The sequence below is a fragment of the Cuculus canorus genome, chromosome 6, assembly GCF_017976375.1.
Source record: "Cuculus canorus isolate bCucCan1 chromosome 6, bCucCan1.pri, whole genome shotgun sequence".
Classification (NCBI taxonomy): Eukaryota; Metazoa; Chordata; class Aves; order Cuculiformes; family Cuculidae; genus Cuculus; species Cuculus canorus.
The window spans coordinates 11,218,385-11,231,047 of record NC_071406.1 but is presented as its reverse complement, the minus strand read 5'-3'; the positions used below and the strand labels follow the sequence as shown (position 1 = coordinate 11,231,047).

Sequence of the window (12,663 nt, the reverse complement as noted above, 5' to 3'; positions counted from 1 at the left end):
AGTTTAAACTTTGCCTTCAGCTAATTAACAATGATACATTCGTATTATACCAATGCTTTGTGGGCCTATACATGCTTTCCATCTCACAGCAGTAGATCTAGTCTGGCTGCTTGCCTGTCAAATAGAATCTGTTGGAAAACAAGATGGGGAGAAAAAAGAAGTGGTTGACATGAGCTGGGTTACCAAGTAGCTTTCCTACCACTTCTTGGAGACTTTCTATATTTAATCTGTAAGTAACAGCAGTCCCTCTTATCAATGAAGGACTGTGTATCAGTTCATTTAGAGGGCCTTGTTTCCATGCTATAACATGAATGCAATAGCAATTATAAACTCTGTTATAAACTGAGTTTGGTGATGGAAACCTGGCAGCCTTGAGCTTCTCTTTTTGCTCTTCCTCTAAACCACTGCACAAGAACTTTTCGAAGATTCACGATCTGGTTCATGAGTACCACTTTGCAGTCGCGAATACACTGACCTCCTACTAGGGATTACTCCCTCTTCCTTTCTAGTGGAGTTGGTCATGACGGTGCTCAAAAAACCTCTGCAAGGACACACTTTGTCCACTGGCAGGACACTTCATTAGCCTTGTAATTAAGATACAAGTACTCAGCATTAGCACTGATTAACTCATTGGTCATTGTGCTTCTCCTAGGTATTTGACTAAGTAATTACATTGCTGTCATCTTTTTTTCAGCATTTTTCTGAAAGAACTAGAGAAATACGAACAACTGCCTGAGGATGTGGGCCACTGCTTCGTCACCTGGGTAATGAGGCTTCTTCTCTACATTATTTATTCAAATTAATTCCTCAAGCACAGATGGAAACCAGCTGGGAATTGGTACAAGGGTTACGTCCTCATTGATGAGTGAGATTAGAAGCTAATCTGGAACTACAACTGCTTTGTCTTGCACCTCTCCCAGGATGAAAGGTTCCTTCACTTAACTCTGCTCCTGAGCAGTGGTGTGGAGGCTTTCTAGAGTCTCTCTCCTTGTCCTGCTCAGACCAGCACAGCTTTTAATCCTGCTGGCTCCTGTTTAACAGGACTTCATCAAGTGAAGCCTTATTTAGGGGTGATGTTCATGTCTTTGTGAAGGGTCCTGGAAGGACAGACATTTAAAATCTTAACCTACCTTCTGTAAAATATTTTAGCCTGCCATGAGACCTCTACAAAACTATGAACAACGTATTTTATCAACATTTTTCTTTTGAAATTAATGTGAAATTCCTAAGCCACTGTGGTCTCTCATTCCATTAGCCAATGCCAGGATAATTTCCAACAGGACTTTGAAATCATGACATTAAGAGTTTTCATAGGCGTAGGAGGCTCCAGGAATTTGCTACAGTAATTTATCTATATGAAAGCTGTTATCTTTTCAAAATACTTACCAGCAAGTTGGCCATCTTTTCTCTGGCATGTTTTCTCTGACTCTTTTATTCATATTTCAAAGCTGGGAATTAGTATTTTAAAAGTCATTATGGAAAACTTCTCAAAAAAATGAGTGTGCTTGGATTGTTTTATATGGGCTTTTAATTTAAAAACATGATACAAATATTGGTGAAGTGGATTCACAAATGTTGTTTACAAAGAAGCGGTTACATGTTTCGGAAAGATGGACACATTTGCATATCCATTCTGTGCAAAATCTACTTTTAAGATTCCACCACATCATCTCAGCAATGGTACATGACCAGAGTTAACGTGTATAGTTACAGACATACATACAAAGCTGCCTGCCCAATTGCAGGCACCTGTTATTTAGATATCTGGTATAAAAAAAATGCATCAGTAACAAAAGGAGGGCATCATCCACTTCTGTTTGCCTGCCTCTCCTGTGACCAGAATTTGGCAATACAAAACTGCTTTAAGCAGGAATGCACAGATGCTTTTAATTTCCTCTTAAAAATAAATAAATTAGAAAGTGAAATAAAAAACACTCTTAGCACAACATAGAGTTTGAGCCACTGAGGTTTGAACCAAGGTAGGAAAGGCAAATTTGGGACAGGCGTCACAAATCTGAGCCAGTCTTGAGTAAAAAATGTTGGTTCAAGCCAGTTTAAGTTAGGTGAGTCTCTTGCCCAGAATTTCTCCACTGGCTTTATTTTCAAACAGGTGATAGAGCCAACACTTCAAGACTGGGTTTTGAGGCCTGCAGGGTTTTGGATACAATCTGTGTAACATCATTAGAGCTCTTAGAAATTATTTTATACCTGGATTAAAGTTTTAGGCCTTCCCTCTGAGACTCTTGGGTTAAAGAGAGCCTCCACAGCTGTTACAGAGTGTGCCTCATTCCCCTCACAACTGTTCAGGTAAGGTTGGAACTGTCTAAGTTCTTAGTTTGCAATTCTTATGTTGCTTTGAGAGATGGGGATTTATCACTTGTATTTATCCTGGTGAGCCTTAATGAAAGACTATGAGAGCAGAGAAATAGCTTATCTTGATTTTCCCTTGATGTTTGTTTTCACAGGCAGATAAATTTCAGATGTATGTCACCTACTGCAAAAACAAGCCTGACTCCAGCCAGCTCATCCTGGAACATGCAGGGACTTTCTTTGATGTAAGCAGCCATTGCCATTTTCCTTCAGCATGCGTAGTGCAGCTGAAAACACCTCCTCTTCACATCTGAGCACCGGGTTCTTTTTTGTGATTTGGCATTTGAGTTTTTCATTCTACCGCAGATTTTGCATCCTGTGAAAACTGATAGGCTGTAGTGTGATGTGTGATCTTCATCAGCAGAGCAAGCTGCTTTTAATGGAGACACACAATCTTACGGGAATCTTTGTGTGTTTTTCAGACCAAATCCTTTCTAAAGATCTGGTTTAGATGTACTCTCTACTTCTGGGTTTAGTGGTAAAATGAAAAGCAGATCCTATTATATTTTATGACCTGAAATCTCTAAGTCCAAAACAAGAATCTGTTCTCCTGTGCTGCAAATTTTACCCACCCTATTAAACATTTGCTTCATCGTGCTAGTAAGGGACTCCATTGACTGCAATTAGACTATTTCCCTTACAAGTGGTACACCTGGTGATAAATATTTGCAGGCTACAAACACATTTTTGTAGACTGAGAACATTCTTTAGAGTTTTTGAGTGCTTTTAAACTAAGGTTTCCCTCTGATTTTTGGAACCTTGGCCATTTTGCCATGCTTGTCTGCTAGCTTGTAGCTTTAATTGGGTATCTTTCTGAAAAAAAAAAAAAATGCTAAGACCTCTTCTCCAAAGCATTGAAAATTATTTTACAAATGTAAGCACTCAGCAGGGTCTAACCTGTAATGAGGTTGGCAGCTGACATGAACCGGCTCTTCTGGGTTTTGTATCTGCCAATGGTTATATCATTTCAGTTAAACTCAATGCTGAAAGATCTCACATGAGCCACAAGAAAAGTGATGGACACTTTTTGGCTTTTTTTGACCTTTGTTACCGAGTGGTCTAAAAGTAGAATTGAACTGAAAGGAATCTTCCAGGAGGTGGCGCTTGAGCCTGTTGAATGGTTTGCATTGGTTGGTGACTCGTGGAAGGGTTGATCTGCCTTGTGTGTCTATCAGTGTTGTTTGTACAGGTTAAAAGCGGTTCCTCTGCAAAGCATTTCTTCTCCAGCTCAGTATATGTGTCAGAAACCTTCCTGATGTTACTTAGTAGTGAATATTCACGTGCTAGCATCTGCTGTTTGCAAGGGGAGGTGCTTTCCTTCCATTGGTGGAAATTGTACTAGACCTACCCAGTGATACCTGTGCGAAAAGAGAAAGCTGGCTGCCTCCCCTGAAAAATCCCTTAGGATTCACTCAATCTGAGTGACTAAGGTAGCATAAAGTACCTGTACATAGATCCTCCTTATCCTGAACTTGGAATGTCAGTGGTTAAGTGACAGGACAGGGGACGGTCTGGCCTGAGGAACACAGAGGAAACAGCTGGTTCTTTTCTTCCAAGCAGAATCTGTAATTTCCCAAAATACCTTGATGATGAGAGTGAGTTATCTGGAATAACACCCCTTAGTAAGAAGCCTGCTTGAAAATCACAAGTATACAACCACTCAAATTGCATAAACTGTCATAGAAAGCCACCTCTGAGATGAAAACAAGCAGTCACAGTAATCTATCGGAACCCTTCGAGTCCATGGAAGATTTGCAAGGGTTTTCTAATTAGGATAAAAAGCAATGATAAGTGACATTTCTATTTTGAAACTGTGAAGAGAATGACTAGTGATGCTGGGATATTCTAAGGACTTAAGTGAAGCCATATATACAGAGAAAAATGGTTTCTTTTCTTAGGTGGGTTGATACGGATGCCAACCCAAGGCACACAGCAACAGGCTGCCATCTTAGTCCAACATTTCAGATACCAGAGAGCTGCAGGAAGAACCTCTTTTCCCAGCAGTATATTTGTCTGATTGCTGTGTAGCAATGCTATTGCCTCCCTGCTGCAGGTTCCTGTGCAGCAGGGACTGCTGTCACCCCACCAACCCACTCTATCTCTGCAGTCTGATGGGAAGCATCCTGGCAGAGCACAGGATGCTCAAAGGGGAGGTGTATTGTTGGGAGCATGCCCTGCTACTCAGAGATCTGGGAGAAGGGAACAGCACTAAATTCATTACTTAGGTCCTGCAAAAACAAGTGTACTTAGCCAGCTCCAGGAAGTTCACAGACATGGCTGAGGTCTTGCTGGCTCCTGCAGTTACTGAGTCCCAGCCATGTGCTCTGCAGACGCTGTCCCTGTTTGGAGCCAGCCATGACTCAGCTTCATGCAAATTCCATTAACCCTCATAGAGAACCTCTTCCCTTTTGGGTCTTGTTCATGGCACCAGAGATACTTCTGTTCTAAAAGAAATTTGCATCATACTAGAAAAAACAGATCTGTTGACACTTTGTGTGAAAAGTGGCTATTTTTACATTGCAGTGTAAAGATAAACTCTGGAACTAAAAAAACATAGTAACCTCCCAAGTATTCAGCAGAAAATTAGACTGTATACAGAAAGAAAATCTCTGTTCTTGGCAGCTCTTCCTCCTTCATCTTCTGTAACTTCTTCCCTTTACAGTCTCAGATTTACCCTCCAGTAGCTGGAGATAAGTCCCCTGCCCCACCTCCATGTGCTTCCTTAAGAACCGAGGATTTCCTGATGGCCAGGAGTAAGCAGAATCATGCCCAGGGCCTGGTGGCAGCAGAAGGAATTCCAACCAGTTTTATTTCAAAAGAGAAACTTTTGAAACTTAGGGCATGAGTATGAAATCTTTTAGATGGCTAAATATGTGCATTAGGGTACTGTAGCGTTTTCAAGGGCTCGTAATTCCTCGTGGAAGCAGCTGGAGGGAGGCATCTGGGCCCTTTGCAGACCTCACCAGGTGTCTATCTGCAGTGTCCACGGAAGTTCATGAACACGCCACGGTGAACAAAGACATTTTGATTGAGATTCAGGTGACAAACCAGAAGTATTCATGACTGTCAAAGGTATCATAAAGGATCTCTCCTGGCCCCCAGGAGCCAGAATAGAACAGGTCTGTCAGTGCTGCATCAGACCTGTTAATCCCATGTGGATATTTCAGCTACCCCAGGGCTCTCAAATGCTGCTAGATGATTATGTTTAGACAGCTAAATTACACCCTACGCGTGCAATTTAATTTAATGTCACTCTGTTTTAATTGAATGTTAAGACTCTGCCAGCCTTCATAGCTAGGAGAAACCAGTCGACACAACAGATAAGTCATATTTAAATTGAAGCCTGTGTAGTGTACTCAACATAGCCTTAGGTTGACTTGCACAGGGCTCCTGCAGTTTAAGTGGCCTTAGGGGAACTCTGCAGTTTATTGCCAGCCTCTCCGAAACCACAGTTATTTGCATGAGAGCTTAAAGAGTGTTAAAAAAACTAAACAAAGAAAAGCAGAAATACAAAGCTAAATTCTGTTATGGGTGGTTCTGTCTGGCAGGGGTTTAGTACTTTTCCATGACTGACTGCTGGTTTTATCTTTTCTAGGAAATTCAGCAAAGACATGGTCTGGCCAACTCCATCTCTTCTTATTTAATCAAGCCTGTTCAGAGGATCACAAAATATCAACTCCTACTGAAGGTACCTTAGTGAACTTCTCAGAACAGCTCATGCAGAGCAGTTCACAGGTGTAATGAGTTAACTTATTCTTAGGGGAGCTGCTTCATCACCTGTTCATGACCTGTAAGCAGCTGCTGCTAAGCTGCTACTTCTGCTTCCTAGGCCTGAGCATGGCAACAAAGTATGAAACCAGGCTGGGTGTTTTAAAGGAAAAGAGTGAAAGAAAAAAGAAACAAACAGTAAAATACTGATCACCTGTTTCGACTGGGTTTTTTGTATCCAAGTGGATTTAACCCTAAAAAAGCAAGAACCGGGAAAGGGAAGTTGAAAGGATGACAGAACTATTTACTTCCCTTCTTGCTAAGTTTGTGACATGTAATATTTTGATTTAAGGCTTCAATGAAAGCAGTAGTGAGCTTTGGGAAATTGCAGTGACGCTTGACTGAGACTCCTTCACTGACATTAGATTCTGTTTGGGAGCAAACAAGTTTGTGTTCAAACAACAGAGTAAAGTTTCATATACAAAGCTTTTTCCAAGTGAAACATTAACATTTCCATTAAAAAAAAAAAAAAGCCCTTTTGTTTGTTTGTTGTAAATTTGTTCCAGGCTTTTGCAGCATCTTATGAATAGGTGTTTTTTAGATCTAACTTCAGCAGCCGCAGTTCACTTCAAAAGTAGCAAACCAGAGAAGAAAAAAATATCTGGGGGATAAGGGAAGAGACAGATTCTGACTTTGAAAATCTAGGACCAGATTTGATACTTTCATCTCTTTAAAGCTTCCTGTGTATGTACCAAAGGAGTGATAGGAAGGTACTTACTGAGCACATTCAATGTGTTGACAAATATGTGTTTTGTATGAGTTTACTCAAACCGACAGGTTTGACATAGTTTTGTGAGTGCTGTGGGACAGCAAGCCTGCACTGCATAAACTGTCTGCTAATGGAGGGGCAAGAATGCCTCACCCCTTTGGTCTCTTCAGGTGAATCTTTCCTGAAGGGACCTCCCTACCCTGGGCACGCCACACTGCCAGCCCTGCCTGTGCTGTGCTACTCACTAGCACTGCTGGATCAGGCAGTGGTCCTGCAACGCACCTGGGTGTGCTGATGACTGCAGCATGGGCATAAACCCCCAGAAACCCTCTGAGTGAAGAGTGTTACTCGAAACACCTTATGTTGCCTTGCTTGATAGTCATTCCGCTTGATCCTCACTATCTGTGAGCATCCACAGTGTTTTTGAGATGGCTCAGCTTTCTCCTGCTGCTGTTAGAGAAGTGGCTGCAACTTTATGATCTGCTTGCCGAGGAAACCAATCTGAGATAAAGACAGCATGTTGGTCAGGGTTTGTTTACAGGTGTTCTACTTTGCTTCGTAGGAACTGCTAACCTGCTGTGAGGAGGGTAAAGGGGAACTCAAAGATGGTCTGGAAGTCATGCTCAGTGTCCCAAAGAAGGCCAACGACGCAATGCATGTCAGCATGCTGGAAGGTAGCAGATGGGCAGGTGGCTGGGGCAGGGGAGGGACTCACCAGTACATGAAGCCTTCTTGTAACTTGTGTAGAAAGTTAGTACAGTTTAACCTGTAGCAATGCTGTTGATTGATCGTAATTTTCAGGTGCTTGCTACCTCTTTTCTGATATTTCTCCAAAAGCTAGCTGGGAGGTTTGGGGGAGTTTATTTATTTATATCTTGTGTGTGTGCATTTATATATATGTGTACACATATGTGTGTGTATATCTATTTTTATATATATAACGTATATATGTATTTAGTTAAAACAATCTTAATGAAACAAAAAAAATCCCTTCTGAAGCAGTATCAGTTTAGCTGCTGGCAATTGTAATAATTATTGGATGAAAGCATTTCTAAATACTGTCTCAACAAAATGTTCTGGGTTTCTGGGTCAAAACATCTTGTGTTTCAACATGTCCATATAGTAATCCCAAAGATTAAAAAAGAATAAAGTATTATTAAAAAGTATTTGCAAATTACAGAAGAAAATATTTTAATTGCCCCAAAATTCAGTCTTTTTTTTTTGATGTGTAGAAGATTTCTAAAATTTAAAAATTTTATTCTGGATAGAGATGCTTTATTGTCTTTCAAACATATTCTTGCCCTGGGAAATAATTTCCAGCCTGGCTTGAGTCAGAACCAGGAAACAAGGAGAGTATTAAAACAGGCAAGAAAAAATGGAAATGGTGCCAGTAGCTAAGCATCACTATAAGACCGAGTGATTAAAATTGCAGGGGTGCAAACCGGCCTAGCATAGGTAGAAACACTGTAAATATGGTTTTAACTATGGCTTCTGAAAATAATGCCGGGATAGTCTGTCCCTGTGAAATGACCAGCATCACACAATAATAAAGAAGCAGGAATGACTTTGTTAGGATAGACAAGCACTTGAATGATTGTCTTCTGAGTAAAGCATTACTCATGAATATTTGGAGCAGGGACCAGGGCTGCTTGCTGATCTCCCAGGGCGATCTGCCGGGCTGTGCTGGTGGAGGAGCAGTCCCCAGTTCTGAAGAAAAGTGTGACCCACAAGCTGCTGAGATAGCAGCTCAGAGAGCCCCTTGCACTAGAGACTCCCTTTTCTCTTAAGCCTCCCAGTTATTGTGAGGGAGTCCTGTGATCCTCAGTCATTTGAAGGTTTTTGATGTGCCGCTTGGAAGATGAGAAACTCCTTTTGGAAAGCTTGTTTCAGACATTGTACCGATTCACTGTCATAGATGTAGCTCCTCCATGCCACTCCTGTGGACTCACAGACCTTGAAGGTTGGGTTAGTGTGCTTGAAAGCTTCGTAGTATAATGGAGCACTTAGAGCCATTGCATGTTAAGTTTCTCCGAATTCACTTTGGTCTGCATAAGATTCCTTGCATTGCAGTTTTGTGTACAGCAACTGCTACTGAAACCTTTATAATATTTATCTTTAAGTAATTACTACTACATTTAGAAGCAGTCTCATTTAGCGTATATGATGAATTTGCCTCTGGTAAAATAATTACATTGTTCCAGTGGGGAAAAAAAAAGAAAAACATTTTCACCAGGGCAGCAGATGCCCATTAATGTCCTTTCAGAATATGTCTAAAAAAAAGAGAAAGGCCCTTTTATTTCAAGTCCTCACTGCTCTGGTGTTTCTGGGCATTACTCATCCCAAGAACAAATACAAGCCTATGTATTTTGTGGTTTTAGGGTTTGATGAGAACCTGGACGTCCAGGGAGAACTGATTCTTCAGGATTCCTTCCAAGTGTGGGATCCCAAGTCTCTCATTCGGAAAGGCCGTGAGAGGCATTTGTTTCTCTTTGAAATCTCTTTGGTGTTTAGCAAAGAGATAAAAGATTCTTCAGGACACACAAAATATGTTTACAAGAACAAGTTACTGGTAGGTGTGGATGCAAAGAAAATATTTTGGATGTTGTGTTTCTTGTAGGTAGAGGTGGAGTCTGGGGAATGGCCCACGTGTCCCCATGCTGGGTTGGGGATACTCATGCCACCTGGAAGGGCTGGCTCTGGGTCCTGGGCTCACCTGGAAGCCAAGCTCACAGTGAGTCTGGAGAGGTTTAAGATACTGAGATGTGATGGGTGGGTGGGAAATGCAAGAAGATTTGCTCAAGCCACCACCTGCTGGTTTTCTGTTTCTTATATCTGTGTGTAGCAAAGCAGAAACAAGATCTTACTCTCTTGTCCATACCTTCCTCCCCATTTCTCCCTACCAATGTAAAGTTTTCTGGACTCACAAGGCTTCATATACATGAACTCTCATCATCTCTCCTCCACACTAGACCTCAGAACTGGGAGTGACTGAACATGTTGAAGGAGATCCCTGTAAATTTGCTTTGTGGTCTGGACGAACACCATCCTCAGACAATAAAACAGTGCTGAAAGTAAGTCTTTTCTGCTTATTTTCTTTGCCTTTAGAGCTGCTAGTTCAGGCTTTGGGAGCACTAAATGAAAAGTCGGTTTGTTCCTTCCTCATATTCGCATGGCTTCCATGTTTGTCACTAAGGTCAGCGAGGCCTTATCAGGAGCAATTCAGCTCTAAGGCTTCGGTATGAATCAAGACAGAGCAGTTGTGCAGCCTTGTTGAAATTGCATCTCCTCTTGCAACCTGGTTTGAGCCGCTGCACGCTGACCGAGGGCATGTCTCAGATTGTTGGCTGGGAGGTGTGATTCTCCTAGTCCTTTGCTGCTGGGCTTATTGACAGCCTGTTTCTCAAACCTCCAGAGCTGACAGCCCTTTTTGTCAAGTGAGTTTCTAATGAAGAATTCATGTTGTAGTCATTTTGTCTGAGGAAATCCGAGCTGTGCAATGATAACCTATTTTCCCCTCTACAGAGCATGCGGTATCGTTAGCATTAAATGTATTTATTCAGAGCTTAGCTGCTTTGCTGTTGCTTGCCGAGTAGGTCTGGTAAAAATACCCTCAGTTCTTCTAGGGTTACCAGGTACTCTGGCAGCTAAAACAGTACAACACAGAGGAGAAACAGTTAATTATGCATTTTCATGAGCCAACGATTTTGCACAGGAGGTGACGTGCTGGTTATATGATAAAGTGTCTGTCTTTCTGCCTTGTGGAACTTTAGGCATCCAGTATTGAAACAAAACAGGAATGGATCAAAAATATCCGGGAAGTCATTCAAGAAAGGATTATCCATCTCAAAGGAGCTCTGAAAGAGCCAATTCAGCTCCCCAAGACACCAGCAAAGCAGCGAAACAACAGTAGAAGGTAACCTTAGTCATTCCATGCAGTGTGAAATCACTAGCATTTTCTCCACCATTTTCTCCACAACAGCAGTGTAGTGTCTGTGGACTTTTTACTGGATTCATTTATTTTTTTTCTTCATATAGTCAAAAGGGGTTTTCATCTTTGCTTTTTATATGTTGTCTTGGCAAAAGTAGCTAGAAGACTTTTCTATGGTATAAGGTCTTTTATTTTAGTGCTCCAAAATATTTGAGAGAAATGAACAGTAAAAATTCTTCAGAGCCCAAGGTTATGTTTCTTGTCCAAAGTAGAATTTACTTCTTCACATTTAAGTATTTACAGATTTTTTTTTTTTTTACCTCTTTGGCATTTTGAATTTTTTGATAATGAAAACCACAGCTGGTCATGACAACATATTACTACAATGGAGAATTTGTGTTTCATCTTCAGATGCAAACTCATTTCAGCCTGGAAGTAACATTAATATTTTTTGTTAACTTCTTTGAATCCTGGATTAAGTAGAAATTACAGAAAATCAGTTGCTCTTTTGCTGTGGTGTTGGCATTCCCAAATGCCAGGTGTAATTTGAGCATCTACATTTCCTCATCAAGTTTTTGTCACTCTGTTACTTCAGGCTATATTATAGAGGCATCCAAAGCGTTAGTAACCGAGGTCACCTGAGAGACCTGTAGCAAGGGAGAGATCCAGACATTTCTTCCTGGGGACGTGCACCAATACATGAGTTTTCTAGTACAGAACAGGGATCTTAATCTTTTTTTCTTTGTACTTAAATATGTATTTTGTGTTATTGAAATGTTTATTTTGAAAGACTAGTGAAAATTTAGGAGAATGATATGTGTACAGCCAAAGAGAAGGAAATACCTTCCATTAGCAGACTCATCAAGGTAGATTTCATTTATGTTTGTTTGGGTACAACTTTTATGGCTTAGTATTAAGTTCCTGAAGACGAGACAAGATAAATACTCCTTCCTTCAGTGTTATGTGAAGCCTGGGCTGAATGGCTTTAGTTAAGGCAGAAATCTGATTGAAGGAAAAATTCTGCCTGACACTCTTATTACAGAGGTATTGCTGAACACCAGAGTCTTCTGTGCTGTAAATATGCAGGCAATGGCCATCCTGTTTCCAGCAACAAATGTTGTGATTATGTGTTAATCCCAATCCTGTAGGTGACATCATTTTCAAATGCAAGCTACACAGGAACATGGTCTGCATCACGGAGGTAATTTTAGCACAGAGCCAGCTCTGGCATGCTGACTTGGCACTTCTCAAATCCACCTATAAATTTCTGCGCATTCCAAGGTGGTGTGTTAAATAAGCATCGTTGTTTCCCTATTATGTCTTTTACAGAGATGGAATAGATGATGCAGACAGTCAAGGAGATGGCAGCAGTCAACCTGACACCATTTCCATTGCATCCAGGACATCACAGAACACAGTGGACAGCGATAAGGTAGGACTGAAATGTGAAAATACTCTGCAGCTAATCACCCCTGGAGAAATGTAAGTGGAGAGCAGAACAGAAGGCAAAATAAAACAAGCCGACTTCTACAGAGTGAGTTGAAACTTGTATTCCTCTAAGCTATTAAAATACAGTCTGTTTCTAGGTGCTTGTCAGTGCTGCTGCTTTACATGGTAACATCTTTGTTGCTGCAGCCACTGTGGTTAATACACAGAGGTTGAATTGGCTCTGAAGAAACACAGCCCAGAGCAACCTTTTCTTCCCTGGTAGAACTTGCCCTGTGGGAGCCAGCTTCTGAATCAGCAAACAGTTGATTTTGTTCCATATTTGCCCTCTAAGCTAAAATCAGTAGGTTGTTGGAGGGAAGACAGGTGCTTACACATGAATTAATACAGCATTGGGATCCTGGTTGGTATCTTGAGAGCGTGGTAGACCTACCCTTTCCAG

The 12,663-nt window shown here is 41.2% G+C and overlaps 1 protein-coding gene across 12 annotated transcripts in view; it reads left to right on the top strand.

Annotated features, from left to right (window-relative positions):
* The window catches only part of KALRN (kalirin RhoGEF kinase), a 513,673-nt gene that overhangs the window by 357,332 nt on the left and 143,678 nt on the right, over window positions 1-12,663 (top strand). For all 12 annotated transcript variants that reach the window (XM_054069262.1, XM_054069263.1, XM_054069264.1 and 9 more), the window contains exons 26-33: window positions 695-764; window positions 2,466-2,555; window positions 5,966-6,058; window positions 7,410-7,521; window positions 9,226-9,416; window positions 9,817-9,918; window positions 10,618-10,760; window positions 12,105-12,207. In XM_054069262.1, coding sequence (XP_053925237.1) covers window positions 695-764; window positions 2,466-2,555; window positions 5,966-6,058; window positions 7,410-7,521; window positions 9,226-9,416; window positions 9,817-9,918; window positions 10,618-10,760; window positions 12,105-12,207 — 904 coding nt within the window. The remainder of the gene's footprint in view (window positions 1-694; window positions 765-2,465; window positions 2,556-5,965; window positions 6,059-7,409; window positions 7,522-9,225; window positions 9,417-9,816; window positions 9,919-10,617; window positions 10,761-12,104; window positions 12,208-12,663) is intronic.